The sequence below is a fragment of the Phyllopteryx taeniolatus genome, chromosome 19 (genome assembly GCF_024500385.1).
Source record: "Phyllopteryx taeniolatus isolate TA_2022b chromosome 19, UOR_Ptae_1.2, whole genome shotgun sequence".
NCBI classification, from domain to species: Eukaryota; Metazoa; Chordata; class Actinopteri; order Syngnathiformes; family Syngnathidae; genus Phyllopteryx; species Phyllopteryx taeniolatus.
Window position 1 is genome coordinate 1,082,387 of NC_084520.1, and position 20,637 is coordinate 1,103,023.

At 41.7% G+C, this 20,637-nt stretch overlaps 2 protein-coding genes across 5 annotated transcripts; one reads left to right on the plus strand and one right to left on the minus strand.

Moving 5' to 3' along the window:
* Positions 1 to 2,045: 2,045 nt before the first annotated feature.
* On the minus strand, positions 2,046 to 7,974 carry LOC133469509 (gastrula zinc finger protein XlCGF57.1-like). The gene is made up of 2 exons (XM_061756687.1): positions 7,354 to 7,974; positions 2,046 to 3,730 (listed from the first exon to the last, which is right to left on the minus strand). The coding sequence occupies exons 1-2, from the start codon at positions 7,478 to 7,480 to the stop codon at positions 2,334 to 2,336; spliced, it is 1,524 nt and encodes a 507-aa protein (XP_061612671.1). The 5' UTR covers positions 7,481 to 7,974; the 3' UTR covers positions 2,046 to 2,333.
* Positions 7,975 to 8,118: 144 nt separating this feature from the next.
* On the plus strand, positions 8,119 to 15,233 carry LOC133469506 (gastrula zinc finger protein XlCGF57.1-like). Of its 4 annotated transcripts, none has more exons than XR_009785718.1 (2): positions 8,119 to 8,614; positions 12,804 to 12,929. XR_009785718.1 is itself a non-coding variant. In XM_061756683.1 (2 exons), the coding sequence occupies exons 1-2, from the start codon at positions 8,514 to 8,516 to the stop codon at positions 14,486 to 14,488; spliced, it is 1,695 nt and encodes a 564-aa protein (XP_061612667.1). In that variant the 5' UTR covers positions 8,194 to 8,513; the 3' UTR covers positions 14,489 to 15,233. The 4 variants fall into 4 exon arrangements, 2 of the variants coding, with proteins under 2 accessions (XP_061612667.1, XP_061612666.1); XM_061756683.1 differs by having other exon boundaries at positions 8,194 to 8,523; positions 12,804 to 15,233; XM_061756682.1 differs by having other exon boundaries at positions 8,195 to 8,880; positions 12,804 to 15,233.
* The last annotated feature ends 5,404 nt before the right edge of the window (positions 15,234 to 20,637 follow it).

Genomic DNA, 20,637 nt, shown 5'->3' on the forward strand with positions numbered 1-20,637 from the left:
TGTCTGAGCTCGAAAACAAGGGGTCACTTGCCTTTACCACACTGGCTTACGTCTTCTCCAAGAAAAAAAAAAAATAATAATTTCAATAATATTTCATCTCAGAGTATGTTAAGTGCAAAATATGGTCTCAATTTCACACATTCCGTTGGATTTGATTTTTAAACTTGCAGTATGTTTATTTGGCTTGAGAGAACTGGAGCGTCACTCTGTGGCATCGAGCAAGTACCAGCAGATTGAATTACACCGCCATCCAGTGGCAATGATGTAAAAGTGCAAGTCATTTTTTTTTTTCCCCCTTCAAATAATCGTTCATGTGCTCTTTAAAATACATATAACATCGCAGGTACAGCTCGATAAATTAGAATATAACAGCAGATATAGTGACATAGCAACAGAAGCCTGCAAATGTGATTTCATGTTCTCAAATTTGTCGTGGAACCGTGTCAGCGAATTTTCCAGCGAATGAATCGCACCTCCCGTCATCTGCAGGCTTCTGTTGCACAATTTATTTCCGTTACATTCGAATTTACTAATCATTGAGATATACCTTTACACAGTATGAGAGCTGGAACAAATACAATAAAATAAGACGTTATTGATGAATAAAAAACGGGATATCTTAAAACAAAAAAATAATAATAATAATAATTACAATCAAAGAATAATAAACATGTAAATGAATAAATTCAAATGTTTGGTGCATCGCCAACGTAAGTTATGACTTATTGTAGATTCCATAATACCTTTTTGAAATGCTTAAACTTAATTGCATTCCCAGTGATTTTGGTTGCTATTAGGAACCCTATGGAAAATGGCTCGATCGCAACTCTTAAATTAAACACTTATGAGATATTTTTGTTGTCGTCATTATATTTGAATTGTACCTTTACTTCTAGCAGGGCATTCAAATGAAAAAGAAACTGAAGAAAAAAGGGTGATCTAATATTTCTTTCCATGACTGTCTAAATCTGAACGACGGTCATTCGTGGAGTCCCACAGGGATCGGTACTCGGCACTCTTTCCCCCCCCCCCCCCCCCCAGTATTTACTGTTTATACTGGCGCTTGGCGACTGATGGCTGCCCACCAGCGTTCAACTTCCGACCTGACAGAACTGGAGAGAATCTGCAAGGAGGAATGGCAGAGGATCCCCAAATCCAGGTGGGAAAAACTTGTTGCATCGTTCCCAAAAAGACTCATGGCTGGATTCGGTCAAAAGGGTGCTTCTAGTAAATACTGAGCAAACGGTCTGAATATTTATGGCCGTGTTTGACTATCGGTATGATGTTCTTTTTCTGAAATGCTGTTACATTTACACCAGATATAACAAAACACACACCTTCCAAAATGTTCAACTATGAAGCATAGCAGATTAGTGCCGGTCTCGACGGAAAATCCAGAGACCGGCCAGGCCAAGACTTACAGAAGAACAGGACTTTTGGGAGTCCAAGGCTGTGACAAAACCAAGACCTTCAAAATGTGGTCTCAAGACCAAGACCAAGACCGGTCTCAAGTGTCACAGCACAAATCTTCAGGTTGTGAGACATCTGCATTCAATGGAAAATGTAAGAAGTCAGCTTGGCGGGCCTGGCAAGCCTCTGGAGATGCAACAGAAACATCCGCCAACCCGACAAAGCATCCATCCCAGCGACGAAGTGTCGACTGTCAGCACACCACTGTCGGAGATTGACTCTGGTGCTTTATGAAAAACCCACTCCTTTGAACTCTATCAACCAAAAAGGAAAGCACTCGTCTGGAATCTGGGCAACCAGCACACCACGGCAAGTCCGTTTTTCTCCACAGAGATCGGGTGGATCAAGGAATCCGAGTCCTGGGTGCCAGTTTGGTTGACCATTCCAGAGGTCTCCAAAACATGCAGAGAGCTGATCAAATGCTCTTGTAAAGGGAACTGTAGCACCTGCACGTGCAGCAACGCACATTTGGACAGCTCACCACTTTGGGAATGTAATAAATAGGCACAGCAACACACAACTCGATACAATGTTATCACAACCCAAAGGAAACATCATGGGGGAAAAAAATACACTTTTAAGTTTGAAAAGTACTTTATTCAGGATTTGTATTCAAACTTTTTCGCCTTTCCACTAAAAGTTTTTTTTTTTCACCCTACTGCAATCAATCGTTCTCTTATTTGAAGTGGACATAACAAACATTGGACAAACCGCATGCAAGTATTTTGGCACCAGTGCTAATTGTCAAAATCTATCCACAGGAGGCTTTTTAGAAGACACAAAGACTACAAGTAGATCAAATAAAAGATGCTAAATATAATATAAGAATGGCCAGTTTTGTATGATGAAATTTACTTTGAATATTAAACATTCACATGTTCATTTAAAGCTTCTTGATCGTTGCTAATCTCACCGGCACACTTGTGCGTCTTGGGCTGAACCTTACGAGAAAATCTTTGACCGCAAGCTGAGCAGGCAAAAGGCTTCTGTTCAGTGTGCGATTTTGTGTGTGTTGTCAAGGTTCCCTTTTTAGAGAATCTTTTGCCACAAACTGAGCAGGCAAAAGGTTTCTCACCAGTGTGTGTTCGAGTGTGGATTTTCAAATAACCCTTTGTAGTAAACCTTTGACCGCAAACTGAGCAGGCGAAAGGTTTCTCACCGGTGTGTTTTCTTATATGTACTTTCAAATACCCCTTCATGGTAAATCTTTGGCCACAAACCGAGCAAGCAAAAGGTTTCTCACCAGTGTGAGTTCCTTTGTGGCGTCTTAAGTTCCTCTTTTCAGAGAATCTTGCACTGCAAACTGAGCAGGCAAAAGGTTTCTCTCCGGTGTGTGTTCTTGTGTGTATTTCTAAGCTTGACTTTCGGGAGAATCTCTGACCGCAATCTGAGCAGACAAAATATTTCTCTCCAGTGTGTGTTCTTGTGTGTATTTTTAAGCTTCCCTCTTGAGTGAATCTTTGACCGCAATCTGCGCAGACAAAAGGTTTCTCACCGGTGTGGATTCTTGTGTGTCTTTTTAAGCTTCCCTCCTGAGTGAACCTTTGACTACAAACGGAGCAGAAAAAAGGTTTCTCACCAGTGTGTGTTCTTGTGTGTCTTTTTAAATGTCCCTCTTGAGCAAATGTTTGACCACAATCCAAGCAGGCAAAAGGTTTCTCACCAGTGTGTGTTCTTGTGTGTATTTTTAAGTCCCCCTTTCGAGTGAACATTTGACCGCAAACTGAGCAATCAAACGGTTTCTCACCAGTGTGTTTTCTTGTGTGTATTTTTAAGTATCCCTTGTCAGCGTATCGTTTACCACAATCTGAGCAGGCAAAAGGTTTCTCTCCAGTGTGGCTCATCACATGCCTTTTCAAAATAGACTTGTAGCCAAATGTTTTCCCACACTGAGAACATTTCCAGCGTTTGTCTCCAATGTGACCTTCATCATCATCATCATCATCATCATCATCAGTGTGAGGAGTGTGTGACGTGTCATCACTATCTGATATTGGAGCTAAGAGGCCACCTGCTTGTGATTCGTCACAGTGGTCCCCATCAGCTTCAGTTGTCACATGTTGACGAGAGCTACAAGTGCTAGAAGGCTCCGCCCTTCTGCTCTCCTCACTTGGACCTTCATCTTCAGTCTTCAAAGGGACAGTAGTTGATGGCAACTTAGTGATGTCCCCCTCCTCTTTGATGAGGCAGTGCTCTTCCTCTTTTTTAACGTGGGGGCGCTCTGGCCTCTGCTGGTCAGGACGGAGATCTTCGCTGATGTCTGCAAGACAAGAAAATGGTCTGGTCAAATCAATTCTTACGTGACGTTTAAGGACCTCTCTAATGCTGTTAACATCCACACTTATTCAGCCTTTTAAAACGACGGGGATCACCGGTGACACCGCAGCGCATGTGTACTTTAAATTAGCGTAACTCCTCGCTACTTCGTGCAATGATAATCATTCAAACTGCGAGACTAATAAATATATCTATTATTATGGTGCTAAAAGAGTTGAAAAGCAGGACCACCACCCGAGTCAGCCAAACCAGAGGTACTGTTCCTGACGCCCATGCAGTTTCTGAGGCGTGGCAACCAGGATAAACCCACAACATCTCATCCATCCCCGGGGATCCACCAATGAAGAGGTTTTAACTACCCCAGCAACTTCAACCCAGAGATAGGAGAGCTCGCCTCAAGGAACGGTGGAATTGAGGAGGTCTTTGAAGTCTTCTCCCCACCAACTGATGTCCCGAGTTGAGGTCGGTACTCATCAGCTGGCTCCAGTCCCGAGGCTTCAGCTTGACTGCATCCCTCACCGCTGCTGCGGTTTTGGAGCCGTGGTTTTTCTGGACTCTCACCTAGGACCTGCCATTGGATGAGCCTGCCAGGGCCATCAAGCCCCTGACAACTTATCTCCAAGGACCATAGGGACACACAAACCCCTCTACCACGATAAGGTGACAGCTCAGGGAAGGGTCCTTAATAGGGGCGGGTAAATATATCGATGAATCAATTGCATGCATTGCAATTCAATATCGATTCAGCAAATCATCTGAACCGGAAGACAGGAATTTTGATTTTTTTTTTTTTTTTTTTTACATATTGTGATCTTGAAATAAGTAAGACTGTAGTCCTTAATGTGCAACACAGTATGACAGGAACGATGGTGAAAGGACATTTATAACTGCATTCCCAGCAGCTCTGGCTAATTATATTAACAAAATATTGAATCGTTTCCACTCTTAGATTACAAACCAAAATAAATTCCATATTACCAAAGTGTGATCGTACAGTTTTTTTTTTTTTTTAATCATTTCCCTAGGAATTCCATTTTTACATTTAATGTATGTATTCTATTACAAAAGCAAGCACATTTATTTATAGAGCGCATTTCATACACAAGGTAACTCAAATGTGCTTTACATGATTAAAAGCATTTCAAAACAAACATTTCAAATCGAGGGGGGGGGGAAAAAAAAGGAAATTACAATTCAAAGAGCATACAGTGCAAGAAATATTTAAACGTGGAAATGCTCTAAAAAGTGTGAGAAAAATGAAGAGTTTTGAACATGGACTTAAAAACATTCCCACTTGGGGCTGACGTCATCTCTGTTGGCAACTTATTCCATTTGTCTGCAGGAATTGCTAAACGCTGCTTGACCATGTTTGCGTTGGACTCTGTGCTCCACTATTTGATCGGAGTCTGCGGATATCGGAGCCCTACTGGGTTTTATATGCCGTTAGCATTTCTTTCATGGATTCAGGACCTAAAACCATTTAGTGATTTATAGACGAGTAGCAGAACTTTACAATCAATTCTCAAGCTGACTGGGAGCCAGTGTAAAGACTTTAGACTTGGAGTAATATGCTCTGACCTCTTTGTACTTTGGTCAGAACCCGATCCGCAGCATTCTGAATGAGCTGCAGCTGTTTAATGCTCTTTTTAGGGAGTCCAGTCAGAGGACCATTACAATAGTCAAGTCAACTTGAGATAAAAGCATGGATGAGCTTCTCCTGGTCTGCTTGACACATGCAACCCTTCACTCTGGAGGGTTATTAGCTGGAAATTGCAATAGGGACATAGAATGAAGCCTCACATAGTTCCATGACAAATTTGAGAACAATAAATCAGATCTATCGTCATCTGCAGGTTGAGAGGTGATGTCTTGGTCTTCATGGGCAGGGTACGTCTGACATGAATCTGTCTGCACTTGACCCTTCTCAGCTGGATGGCCTGTTGCCTAGAAATAAAAATATATCATCCTACAGTCAGTGTACTATAAGGGTAACAGGAACAAAGCACAGCAGACTGACAGAATCAGAGTGTATTGTAACGTACTTTGAGTAAATGACTATGTTGGGTGTTGACTTGAGGGACTTACCCGTTCATTCAAGGATGTAGCTTCTGCTGAGATGCTTGTGAATGTCTTCTCAGCATCGTCACTAAGCCTTAAACCGTCAGTCCAGAGCTGCTGCAGTGTACAAGAGATCATCGAGGCCCGCGTAGTGTTTCTCCAAGTCATCCGCGAACGCTTGTTCATCTCTTTGATTACCACTGTGTCTTCATCTGGTTCTTCAAAGTTATTTTTAAGCTTTGCTCTGGCTGGGGAAATCACTGAAAGTGTGGGCTGCTTCGGACATGGCCATGGTCACAGGTTTGACCGTTGCCATCAGCTTGACAATGTCTTCACAAAAAAAAAACGTTGTCCTTTAGTGTTCACATCTCCTCCATTTGTGAGATCCCTGGACAGGAGTGCAGCAGAAATAGCAGGCTGTTGCTCCAAAGAGCGTTCAAGCATGTCATAGGAGCTGCTCCAACGGGTTGTCACATCTTGAATGAGCTTGTGGGAAGCCAAGGCCAGCAGTTTTTGTTTCTCCTGTAGAATATCTGCCTTAACACTGTGGTGAAAAAAACAACCACTCTCCTCACTATTCCCAGCAACCTTGCTACAGTGTTCACTCTGAAGGCTTTCTGTATGGCAAAATGAAGGGCTCATCTCTGCTTCCTCCCCATCTACCACCATATTACTGGCATTGTCCGTAACCAGGGCTAGATTCTTATCAACAAGGTTCCAGTCAAAACACCAAGCTCGGGCAACGGATTCCCAGTCTTGCAATAACCGATCCACAGTTTGATTTATCTGAGGCTCCCCAGTGGATTTTGTATCGATAGAGAAGTCGTATCTATCGCCGTCACGAACGCATATCCGGTCGAATCGGTTTATCTGTCTCAACCCTACCTGTCAGAAGGAGTTTCAACTACCAACTGCGGCAGAACTTCACCCATGTCCCGGGGAGGCGGGGAAAGTTGAGTCTGAGTGGACCATGTTCCGCCCGCCCGTCCACTGCTGAGGCGACCGACCGGAGCTGAGGCCGTAAAGTGGGCGGTACCAGTCATATATAGTCGGACTCGCCTCCACGCACAGCTTGGGCTCTGGAACCAGTCCTCTCGAGAGGGGTTGGACTCTCTTCCACTGGTTCATGTTGATGACATCATTCTGTGACTTGCGTGGCGTAGATTACCAAGTAATGGGTACGGTTAAGATGTTGCTTTTGTTGTACGGTGGATAAGTGCTAATCCTGCTACTTGGCAGCTGCTGAAAATAACTAAAAGGTCACTTTTACTTTTGAAATCAAGTAACCAGTAAAGTAACTCAGTTACTTTTAAGCTCAATTAATGAGTCATGAAACCATGTTACATTTTCAAGGTAACTGTGGCAACACTGCCTGCTAATAATAATAGTAACCATAATCCATTCTCCATTCCGCTTCTCCTCACTCGGGTCGCGGGCGTGCTGGCGCCCATCCCAGCTATCTTCGGGCGGGAGGCGGGGCACACCCTGAACCGGTCGCCAGCCAATCGCAGGGCACATACGAACAAACAACCATTGGCACTCACAAACCTGCTGTGCGAAAGCCAATTGGAGTCTGCATCTTGTAAACAGCGTCCAGCACTTGACGTTGTGGCTCGCTCTCCTCTTTTGCGACACGAAGTTCCTCCTGGAACTCCGCGGTCCTGCTTGCGCACATTTCCGCACGAAATCGCGATGCGTTGCGAACAAACGCGCGCGTCTCTCTTTCTTTCTTTCTTTCTTTTGTTAGCGTCCAGCTAGCTAAGCTAAAGTCAGCTAGGCCGAGAAGCTTCAACCCGACACGAAGATTCAACGAATGAGGTTAAATGCAGCAGATTAGTAACGGACGTACTGCATCGAGGATTCAGCACGTTCGGTACATAATTCAGGAAAATTGAGTTTGAGGTGGAGAGAAAAAGAAACAAAAAAAAAGTACATCTGCGGCAAACGATGTGCGGCCACTCCACTTGGACAAACTTTGTGTCACGAACGCGCGATTTGATAATTTGGAAAAACACCCACGACGGAGTAAATAAGAATAATTTACGTTCAATTATAAAATTGCTCTTTTGTCTATGAATTGCAACGCCTGTATTTGCGCCGTGGCGTCGCCGAATGGTGACGTGACGTGCGGGTGGGCGAGAAACTGTCCAATAGGGCTTGGAAACCGCATTGCATTGTGGTTCGGGGCGGCCATTTTAATCCAGTCGGTTTCTGGGAAGCAGGGGGCGGAGCCAGACGGGAGGGCGGAGTAGCACTGGACCCCTGAAATCGGATTGGACGCGCCAGGTGCCAGCTGATTGTCGAAAGGAACCGTTTGCAGTGCTTTTCGGTTAAGGAATGCAACTAACTCTAACTCAGTTATCTCAGTTAACTCAGTTATCATATCCACCAGACTCTTGTGCACTTTGCAAAATGTTTTGGTTTTTTTTTTGTAATCCTGCTCCCCCAAAATGCGTTTTGTCGAATCTGCAGCCCCCAATGTACGGCAATCGCACTTGGACAAACCTTCGTTCGAGAACGCGCAGTTAAAAACCGTCAAATAAGCACTAAAGGGCGCTCCTGTGACTGAGTGCTAGCAAACACAAAAAGGTTCAATGTCGTATACACCGATATGTTTCTAAGTTTCCTTGTTATATAAATTATTTTGATTATGGTGTTAGTGACATTAAGTTTGTCCAAGTGGCTTTGCCGTCCATTGCCTCCTGCAAATGTACCTCGGTAAGCGTCTTCTAGTTTAGGAAACTACCACCCGCGCTTCGCTAAACATTTCTTCCTGAATTCGTACCCAAAGCGCAGAAACCTCGACACGGTGCGTCCATCGCGACTTTACCGCACTAAAACCTCATTCATTGAGTCTTCGTGTCCTGTTGAACGCGTCTCGGGGCACGTTGAAGCTCCTTGGCCTCGTGTAGCTTAGCTTGCTAGCAAAAGAGACGCGTTTGTGGTCAGTGTGAGCCCGAAGTGTTGTGGAAATGTGTGCGGGAAGGACAGCGGAACTTTGGGGACCAAAACCACGACAAAGTCAACATCTGGACGCCGTTTGCACGAAGCCTCGAGTTGGGTCGAGCTCAGCAGGTTTGTTTACTTTTAAGAACGGATGTAAGTACATCTACTCGTCGCTTTTGTCAAAATAGGTTTGTTAACGTTTTCCAACCCCGTGCAGATGACACGATGGAGAAAGACGTAAAGGTGATTTCGGTGAGACGTCACCTTTTGTAAACAAACACTAGATTTCAATGCACGGCGATAGATAGCCGCGGCTAATAGTACCGATGTTCCTAAAATGTTAAATGTACCTTCAAAATAGACGATGTCATTAGATAAGGAAGTGTTAAACGAATAAAATGAGCAATAGCTTGTAAGAATCAGATAGAGATTAAGGATTTTATGCTGTTTTTTTTTTTTTTTTTTTGGTCAAATTTTTTTTCTGCCCAGAAAATCAATGTAATCATTTGGAAACCTTGACTCTTTGGTAGACAAATGCCCGTATGTTAGCCTTATCCGTTGAAAATGCCCGTATGTTAGCCTTATCCGTTGAAAATGCCCGTATGTTAGCCTTATCCGTTGAAAATGCCCGTATGTTAGCCTTATCCGTTTTCAGATTTTTCAATGGTGGCGCTCTTCTCATTTTCTGTGTCAAGCTTGAGAACAAGTGCATCGGCGGAATTGCTTCAAACGTCACAAAAAGCACGAATAATAACAGTCAATCATGGACATACAGTTTTCCATCGTGGACAAACACTACGAACGTGTGCTTTCCGACGCCGAAATCGAGGAACACTTTTCCTCTTTGTCGGAACCATAGAAAACTTCACTGGTCCCTGTGCGCATAGCAGGTTGAATACAAAAAAGCACCGGGTGCCCACTGACCGCAACAATTAATTTGTCTTCCATTGCTCTGCAGAATGTATTCGATGCTGATTGGCTTTTATATCACGGCCTCATGACAATTGGTCACTTGTGTAGCGTATACTGGTTTTGGATAGAAACGGAATTAATTTGGAAACTGGATTCGTCAGTGCGTTCACTTCCGGTTTAGTTCGACATGCGTTTGACGTTAAAAATCACAAACTCATTTTTGTCTCGAAAATGGGCACCACGTCTCTTTTATTTAATGTGTGTAAAATTTAGAAAAAGTGACGAAAAATCTTCATCAGTCTCCGCTACCCGAATGAAACATGAGTTCTCAATTTCGGCGGTTTCACTATTAAAGTCAAACACACACAAAGCACTACAGGAAGTGGAATTTTATAGAAAATGTAATTCAATCTAAAAGGGGAACTACAGGGTAACATACAGAGGGACTCTACCACAAAAAAAGAAAATAATAATAATGGTAATAGAAAAATAGGACCTCATGTGTTGTTGGACGAAAAATGAGCGTGAAGAGGTTACAGCGTGTTGAGCTAGTACAAAGTTGGAACTTGTGTGAAGCTTGTATTGTACCCCCAAATTAGTAGGCACTCATGTTGTCTACAGTGGGTACGGAAAGTATTCAGACCCCCTTAAAATGTTCACTCTGTTTTTTTAGATTGCAGCCATTTGCTAATCATCTACGATAGACTGATCCAAAGTGGAACGCCCATTTTTGGGAGTGCTGATTTGAAGCACTCCCAAAATTAATCCCAGCACATTCGCTAGCTAGTGAGCTAACAAGCTAGCTCCACCATGGCTGTTCAGTCTCGTGTCAGCACCTCGCTTGATGTTGTTGTGTGGGTCCCCACGTAACAGTGACGCGCAAGGCAAAGTTAACTTTTCACGAAGAACAGCAGCACACATTTTTTTAGCCTGTAGTTGACTGAAGACACTTGAGCACATAGCGTGCGAATGAACTTGATTTAATGTGGAAGGAAGTAAAAATAAATGGAGAATATGTTGTATGTGCCCTCACTAGCCTAAACATGGTGTTCTGATTAATATTGTGCTTATGGAAGAAGAATTAAACGGATGCAGTCATGAATTTTTACCTTTTCCAGGAGGCATCCATGTTGGGTAATATCTTTGCTGTCGACTGAAATTGAAGTCACAGTTCCCTCTCGCAAAGGTCGCGTGACCGAACCCGGGGCTCCCCCGTATGCTGCGATAACTAGCAGAACTGCAGGTTGAGTACCTGATAGTGTGGACAATATTCTCGCAAGTTTGAGTCCAAACTGTGTATTCTGGTCAAAAAGTCGAAGTCAAGCCAGCCGCAGCAAGATTGTTCATATCGCATATTGCAGCGTGGCATTTAAAAAAACAAAATCAAAAGAGAAAAAGCACAAAGGCAACATACCCGCAGAGGACAACTTCTAAATAAAACCAATTTGCCTGTGAGTATTTTCATTCATATTTTCATTTCCCTCTCAGAGCATTGACTCGATTGCAAATGGACAACCAGAACAGTTCCATTTGCGAGCGATTCAGTACCCTGAGAATTGTTAGGCTTTTATTTTGAAGTGCCGCTGGAGCTCCTCAAGGCTTCCAGCATAAGCAAGACTGCCAGACCTACACTGGATGCTGCCCTTACCGCAGTTTACTGTATATCACCGTCATGTTCTGTTTCCAGCGACATCAACACAACACTGTCCCAAAATCATGTTCAATCGCTACTTTTATACGCTAAATGGATGCGCTATGCTGTCATTGATGAAATGGTACAATACGGCGCTAGCTCACCGACATTAGCACCTAGCAGCTAGTTACCCGAGTGCTACAGCCGGCGGACGACTTTTCAGCAGGCAGTTTAATAGGCGAAAATTAATCTATTGCAATATTAGTCTTTCGAACTGGTCTAAGTGCTAGAGGACTCTGCATCTTTTTGCACAATTGTCCAAAAAAAAATAATGTACCGGCATTACCAGATAACTTGCAACCCTTTATTGCTCAGTGACTGTTTTTTTGTCAATGTCTTAATGTCTCCAAAGTGTTCTCTGTCAATTGACCGTCTGTCGTCGTACTCGAGCGGCTCCAACGACCGGAGACAAATTCCTTGTGTGTTTTTTGGACATACTTGGCAAATAAAGCAGGCACAGTATCTGCTCCATTTGCACACTGATTGAGGAGTATCTGTAACATTTGCACAACCACTGTCCCAGATTATCGCACTACTCGTCACTTTAAACCGCATACACTCCTTGAAGTCTCAGTGCCCTTTGCACAATGGTCATTGCACCGGACTATTGCGATATTAGCCATTCGAACTGAGGACTCTGCATCTTTTTGCACAATTGTTGTTTGTTGTTGTTTTTTGTTAATGTCTTTATGTCTCCAAAGTGTTCTGTAAATTGACTGTCTGTTGTACTAGAGCGGCTCCAACTACCGGAGACAAATTCCTTGTGTGTTTTTTGGACATACTTGGCAAATAAAGATGATTCTGATTCTGATTCTGCACATTTACCGTTGATGCTGACACCCTGACACGGTTGCAGTTCTTACCGATATATTTTTAACAAACTAGGCTTGCTCAAATATAAGGGAACATGCTGGCTAGTAGCAACATTAGCTGTGAGATCACTTCCTCCCTTTTGCCTGAAGGAGGGTCCGTGTTATGTCACATTCTCACTAGTTTTGCACACGGAATGACGTAAAAATGGCAGTTTACGATGCTAATAGAGTCATAGAAATACTAATAGATTTAAGTAATGTCCATCTGATGAAGAGGATATAGAGATTTACAATGTAACAGGAAATCTAGACCTCCTGACTTTACCTCCCCTTTAATTGACAGGTGAAGGGGCTTATCTCCAGCGCCTTCGCCGGACACGCCCACACAGTCCTGCAGCTCAAGGGCGGACCTTATTTTTCATGATTTTAGAGTCTTATTTTAAACACTTGTTTTTTTTTTTTTATTGATCCCAATTTATTTGACAGGCTTTTTAAAAGCAATGTGAAGTGTCACATTCTATTTATTTGTAGTACCTTTAAATATAAATATAGACAATACTTTACAAAATTGAAGTCACAACATGAGAACTGATTTGGCCAAACCATGAGTTTTTTTGTCTTCTTGTGTCTTGCAGATGACAGTGGCTATCTTTGTCCTGAGCAGCAGCAGCAAGATGCCCCTCACATTAAAGAGGAAGCGAAGGATGAAGTTCATCACATTAAAGAGGAAGAGGAGCTGCAGCCCCTTTACATTAAAACAGAGGAGGCGGAGGAGGCTATCACCAAGTTGCCATCGACTGTTGTCCTTTTGAAGAGTGAAGATGAAGATGAGCCAAGTGAGGAGAACAGAAGGGCGCTGCCTCCAAGCAACAGCAGCTGCTCAAGTCAGCACATGACAACAGAAGGTGATGGAGACCACCGTGGAGGATCACGAGCAGATTGCCTCTTAGCTCCACTATCAAATAGTGATGACACAACGTCACACTCTTCTGACTATGATGAGGATGAGGAACAGTCTGGAGGTCATAAGGCAGGTCACACTGACAATAAAGACCGCAAATGTTCTCAGTGTGGGAAAGCTTTTGCTTATAAGAGCATTTTGAGACGACACGTGAGAACACACACTGGAGACAAGCCTTTTTCCTGCTCAGTTTGTGGTCACAAATTCTCTGCAAGGCTAAACTTAAGAATACACACAAGGACACACACTGGTGAAAAACCTTTCGCCTGCTCAATTTGTGGTCAAACATTCTCTGTGAATGGACACTTAAAAAGACACACAAGAACACATACTGGGGAGAAACCTTTTGCCTGCTTTGTTTGTGGTACAAGATTCTCTCGAAAGGAACATTTGGCATCACACACGAGAACACACACCGGAGAGAAACCTTTTGCCTGCTCTGTTTGTGGTCAAACATTCACTAAGAATGGAAGCTTAAAAAGGCACACAAGAATGCATACTGGTGAGAAACCTTTCTCCTGCTCAGTTTGTGGGCAAACATTCTACGACAATGGGCTCTTAAAAACACACACAAGAACACACACTGGGGAGAAACCTTTTTCCTGCTCAATTTGTGGTCAAGCATTCTCTCAGAACGGTCTCTTAAGAAGACACACAAGAAAACATACTGGGGAGAAACCTTTTTCCTGCTCAATTTGCGGTAAAGGATTCTCTGGAAAGCGAGAGTTAAAAATACACACAAGAAACCACACTGGAGACAAACCATTTGTCTGCTCAGTTTGTGGCCAGGGATTCGCTCAGAATGGACACTTAAAAGCACACACCAGAAAACATACTGGTGAAAAACCCTTTTCCTGCTCAGTTTGTGGTCAAACATTCTCTGAGAATGCAATCTTAAGAAGACATAAAAGAACACACACTGGGGAGAAACCTTTCACCTGCTCAGTTTGTGGCCAACGATTCACTCAGAAAGGAAGCTTAAAAATTCACACAAGAATTCACACTGGAGAGAAACCTTTTGCCTGCTCAGTTTGTGGCAAACGATTCTCAGTTAATCGAGACCTAAAAATACACACAAGAAACCACACTGGAGAAAAACCTTTTGTCTGCTCAGTTTGTGGCCAAGTATTTACTCATAAGGGACACTTAAAATTACACACAAGAAAACACACAGGTGAAAAACCTTTTCCCTGCTCACTCTGTGGCAAGAGATTCTCTTATAAGGGAACCCTAAATAGCCACAGAAGAACACACACTGGGGAGAAACCTTTTTCCTGTTCAGTTTGTGGCCGACGATTCTCTCAGAAGAAATATGTTAAGACACACAAATGTGTTGGTGTGAATAGCAATGACCAATGAAGGTTTCGCCTCTCATCCGAGCAGGCTTCATCCGTTCATGCACCAAAGCTAGATAAGGACAGCTCTAGCCCGATTCCTGTGCGATGTCCAAGGCAACCAGAAGAATACAGTTGTGATCGAGTCAATGCTCTTAGAATGAAATGACCTGGATGAATGAAAATATTCATAGACATGATGTTTAATTCATTCACTGCCAGCCTTTCCAGTTAACGTGGATATTCGACTTCTACATCTGTCAATGGCAGTGAATTAATCTTGAATCTAATGACTTTAAATCTACATTTGTTATATGCTATGTACTTTTTTTTCAATGTCTCCTGTGGACAAGTGTTGAGAATTAGCGCTTAGTGCTAAAACATTTGTAGCAATACTCCTGCTTTGTCCAATGTTTTTGTGATGTGCATATCAAATAAGCAAACAATAGATTGAAATAGACTGAGGGAAAACTTTTGACTCTGTGGTAAGACGGAAAATTGCCCATGTGATCCTGAATAAAATGGACAGATTTTCTAATGTAATTATCACATTGTACAGTTTCTCATCTATGCCAATGCCAATGCAGATGACCATAGTAGAAGTCAGAAAGTTACACAACTGGCTGAGTTTCGGCGTTAAAAGGCATTGTGTCCTTCCAGATTTCGGAGCCAACAATATTGAATGGGACGCTCCGACTTGCCACAGTTTGTTGTAAATACAGTACTGTCTATTTCGTGCTGACCAATAAAGTTTTTTTTTTGTCAACGAGCTTGACAGCAGTCTTCTTCAATATCACCTTATAAGGGCCCGATCCATCCACCACCATGATACACACACCCATTGTATGTCACACTTAACATTCCTGTCTTGGAATGTCAATGGCCTTCGATCACAGGCAAAGAGAATTACGATTATGGATTATACCACTAAACCTCCACTAAACTAGACCTCCTCCCCATAAAAGACTACTTTTCAAAATAAATAGTACAGTACTTTGTTCTCGTTGACATGTGGAGGCTGAAAAAGAGAATACACATTTTTCTCGTCAGTTCAACGCTCTTTCTCAAGAATAGATTTCTTTCTTTCAAACAATTCGGCAACTCAAAGAATTTCTCCCAAAATACATCGAATCGTCATCAGCGACCAACAATTTCTCTCAATCTAAAAGTTGAACCAAATTTGGGACCCCCACCACCAACATGGCGCTTCAACACGTCCCTATTGAAGGACCAAGATTTGGATTCTTTCGTGAGGAAAGAAGGGGACGAGTTTTTGAAATTCAACGACTCCCCAACCATATCCCCATCTTTGTTGTGAGAAACCCGGGAAAGCTGTTTTGAGAGGTCGAATCACAACATATTCTTCGTATAAGAAAAAACAAGAACAAAAATTGGGAAAAAAAATTAAACACCTCACAGAAGAATACGCAATTAATCCGACAGATACGCTTAGAAACCAACTTCAAAAGGCAAAACATCAATTAGATGTTATCTTATCAAAAATAACAGATTTTCTACAACAACAGTTAAGATACACTAACTTTGAGTACAATAATAAATTGGGAAAATTCCTTGCAAACCAACTTCAGCGCAATAAAGAAAAGTCATTAATTACAGCCATTTAAGATTCAAATGGCAACTGTACACAGTCACCGCTAGAAATGAATTTAATTTTTCACAATTTTTATAGCATCTTATACGCATCTTCGAACAACCCAGATCAAAAAGAAATTGAAACTTTTATTCAGGATCTAAACATCCATCCATCCATCCATTTTCTACACTGCTTTATCCTCACTAGGGTCGCGGGCGTGCCGGAGCCCATCCCAGCCGTCTTCAGGCGAGAGGCGGGGTACACCCTGGACTGGTCACCAGCCAATCGCAGGGCACATATAAACAAACAATCATTTGCACACACATTCACACTTAAGGGCAATTTAGACATCCCTCAATTAAATAAACATATTAAAGACAGTCTTGATGTTCCTTTAACCATCACAGAATTACATAACCGATTGAAAAATATGCAATCAGGACGGGCGCCTGGCCCGGACGGAATCCCCGTTGAATTCATTAAACATTTTTGGCCAACACTCGCGCCTCTATTAACAGTCAAGGAGATAAACGATAAAGGTAGAATTAGTAGCCATATGAACACAGCTTCAATTAACCCCACTCTCCCAGCGAATTATCGGCTCTTATCACTGGTTAATGTAGATATCGAGATTATCTCGAAAGTCCTCGCAGCGAGACTTGAAAAGGTACTTCCGTTTATAATCCACTATGACCAGACAGGCTTCATTAAAGGTAGAAGTTCCACAAATAATATCAGACGTCTGTTGAATTTAATAAGCATGTCACAGCGTAAAAATCTAAACGCAATCATCATGTCACTTGACACAGAGAAAGCTTTCAATAAAGTTAACTGGGCTTTCCTGTTTGCAGTACTTTGCAAATTTGACTTTGGAGATTCATTTAAACATTGGATAGCAACATTGTACAATTCGCCGAAAGCGACAGTCACCACAAATAGGATTACTTCGCAAAGTTTTACATTACAAAGAGGAACCAGAAAAGGATGTCCACTCTCACCCATGCTATTTGCAATATTCATCGAACCTCTTGCTGTCGCTAAACGTCAGAATGCTAATATTAAATGTATCTCCTCACTAGTGACAGAACACAAAATCAATCTATAAACTGATGATATTCTTCTTTACTTACAAGAACCCAAGTATTCTCTTCAGGCAGTCTTCAATCTCATTAAAACATTTTCACAAATATCAGACTACTCTTTTAACTGGACAAAGTTCAAAAGCCAGCATCTGTGATGGTGTGGGGCTGTGTTAGTGCCAATGGCATGGGTAACTTGGACATCTGTGAAGGCACCATTAATGCTGAAAGGTACATACAGGTTTTGGAGAAACATATGCTGCCATCCAAGCAAAGTCTTTTTCATGGATGCCCCTGCTTATTTCAGCAAGACAATGCCAAACCACATTCTGCACGTGTTACAACAGTGTGGCTTCGTAGTAAAAGTGTGCGGGTACTAGACTGGCCTGCCTGCAGTACAGACCTGTCTCCCATTGAAAATGTGTGGCGCATTATGACCTGAACATTAAATACCTTGTCTTTGTAGTGTATTCAATTAAATATAGGTCAAACATGATTTGCAAATCATTTTATTCTGTTTTTATTTATGTTTAACGCAACGTCCCAACTTTATTGGAATTGGGGTTGTATTTTCATGCTATATGGGAATGCACACCAATTCAATGCTTTTGGTCTTTGGTTACACAAAAACGCTAATATATTCTGAACTCCAGGATTCCACTTTCCCCAAGATTGTGCATACTTGGCGACTTAAGCATAATCGACCTCCCTAATAAATATTCACGATCATTACTTCTCGCGTTAGCTACCGCTGAGCACATAGCACCCGACCCCCTTGGCCGCTCCCACAGGCGGTGAGCCCATGGGAAGGGGAACCCACGTTGCCTTTTAGGGCAAGCGGTACAGAAAATGGATGGACATCTTAAGGAACTTGAAAGTTGAGTTTCTTACAGCATCGAAGTTGTGTTTTTGTACGAATGTAACAGTAAAAATCCACAGTTAATTTTAAACCAGATACACATAATAAATACATGATAATATTCAGATAATAAGTCTGAAGCATTTTTATTACAACATGGTTGTTTTTTTGTTAACACCCTGCTGAAAAAACAGCATAGCTCACCACCATATACTGTTTTTGCTGTGTTTTCATGCCAGTAGGGCAACCAAAGCCTGCTGGACTTGCTAGTGTCATTATCACATATTTGTTTAGTGGGTTGGGATGCTCGTGAGTTAGCATGTTAGTATGTTAGCACTTAAACCCATCTGTTTTCCCTTGAGGGCCAGGTTTACCATTTAATTTTTTTAAATTCACCTTTGTAGTCCTTTCTGGTCTTATCTGAAGTCACTTGGTTTAGTCCTTAATCCAATCACTTCACTTGAATTTCTGGACTCAAGCAAAGAAATCATAGTTAGTAGGCAGTATTCAATTTCTAATGTTAACAGACAATTTCTCAATGGACAGTTTTGTTATTGTGAGCATATGCTGCAGCAATAATACTGGTTTGGAGGTAGAGTATGTATATTAATGTAAACATTGGATGGACGGGGGCTAGAAGTGCACAGTAATAAATTATTTGACTCTCTCTTTTTCACAAAAACTTGTGGGAAGACAGACAGAAACTACTAAAACTTATCGAGAAGGACTCGGCAAGAGTCAAGAACAAGAAGGTTTAGAACAGGTTTTTCGGTTCCCCTGCTTTTGCCTCTTTGCCCCACCTGTACCGTGAACCTTCATACAATACAGCGAGTCTTCTTGCAATACCATGAGTTTTCCCACAATATCGCAATAATTATAATAATAATTAATCGGTGGCGAACAAAAGTGTGTCTTAACTTTGTTGAAATGACTGACTAGTCGCCTCAGTGCAACACCGCCCGGAACTTCAGTCAAGTCAACTCTCACTCAACTGGTTGAGTGAAACAGTAAAATACGTCTCGGCCAACATTGAGACGGCTAACAAGTTAAACGGGTGGTCACACTTGTGCACTGATGGTTTTTAGTGTTTATTTTAGTCTTCAAACCAACTTAAGCGCAAATGACAGAAACAAAAAAAAAAGCTTAACATTGAGCTAAAAACTTCACTGTAGCAACTTTACATCACAATGAATTGGGAGAAAATTCACATAAACGTTGTCTCACAGTATCACAAACACTAGCCTTGTGCCTCATTGGTGAAAATCGGGAAATTAATCAGCAATTTATAGCATTTGGTTCCATCCATTTACAATGATATATATCACCGGTATCGTTTGAAGTTACTTTTCGGGCCAAAAGGCTGTGTTCCGGTGCGTACCCTTCAAAATAAAAGGCTCCAAGCTTAAAACAGGAAGTCAAGTTAAAACTTGCACATATAAACCATTTGACGTGGTGAAAAAGTGTCAAATAACGATTTTAACAATGCTATATTTAACTTTTAGGTAAAACATTAATTAATGAATATTGAGTCAATTTGGTTAGTTCCACACACATTGCCTTTTAGTTAATCGGTTTGATATTGATACTGGTTACAAAGAAACCCGAGTCAAATGTTCATTTTAGTCTATGCTGCAGGCTGCTAAGAAAATGGATGTTCATAATTTGGACACCCTTTATTTAAACCATGCAAACATTTTTTGACCCAGACCCTAAAATAATCGGAATCGAGAATTGTTTGGAATCGGAATCAAAATAAGGAACCGGAACAACGCAACAATTTCTCTCAACCTAAAAATTTAGTCAAATCTGGGACTTCCGCCAACATGGTGCTTTAACACGTCCCTATTGAAAGACCCAGACTTTGATTCATTTATGAGGAAAGAATGGGACGACTTTTTGAAATTCAATGACTCCCCAACCATATCCCCATCTCTGCTGTGGGAAACCGGGAAATCTGTAATGAGAGGTCCAATCATATCATACTCTTTGTACAAGAAAAAAACAATAACTAAAATTAGAAAATGAAATTGAGGTAAAAATTAAACATCTCACAGAAGAATATGCAATTAATCTGACAGATAACTTCAAAAGGCAAAACATCAATTAGACGTCATCTTATCAAAAAATAAATTTTTTACAACAACAGTTAAGATACACTAACTTTGAGTACAATAATTAATCTGGCAAATGTCTTGCGAAGCAACTTCAGCGCAATAAAGGAAAAACATGAATTACTGCCATTCAAGATTCAAACGGCAGCTGTACACAGTCACCGCTAGAAATAAATGAAATATTTTACAATTATTATAGCAGCTTATACGTATCTTCAAGAAACCCAGACCAAAAAGAAATTGAAACTTTTATTAAAGATCTAAACAGTCCTCAATTAAATTGAGAAATTAAAGACAGTCTTGATGCTCGTTTAACCATCACAGAATTACCTAGTGCATTAAAAAAATCTGCAATTAGGAAGAGCACCTGGCCCGGACGGAATCTCCGGCAAATTCATTAAACATTTCTGGCCAATACTTGCGCCTCTATTTTCCAGAACACTCAAGGAGATAAACGATAAAGGTCAAATAAGTAGCCATATGAACACAGCACAAACAAGCACAACATTTCACGAACATGCTAATGTTGCA

Excerpts from the sequence above, each read along its gene's own strand:
- LOC133469509 (XM_061756687.1), bottom strand. The coding sequence starts at position 7,480 with ATGTGCGCAAGCAGGACCGCGGAGTTCCAGGAGGAACTTCGTGTCGCA. Across the intron at positions 3,731-7,353 it reads AATTGGCTTTCGCACAGCAG|ACATCAGCGAAGATCTCCGT; the intron begins GTTTGTGAGTGC and ends CTTGTCTTGCAG.
- LOC133469506 (XM_061756682.1), top strand. The coding sequence starts at position 8,778 with ATGTGTGCGGGAAGGACAGCGGAACTTTGGGGACCAAAACCACGACAA. Across the intron at positions 8,881-12,803 it reads AGTTGGGTCGAGCTCAGCAG|ATGACAGTGGCTATCTTTGT; the intron begins GTTTGTTTACTT and ends TGTGTCTTGCAG.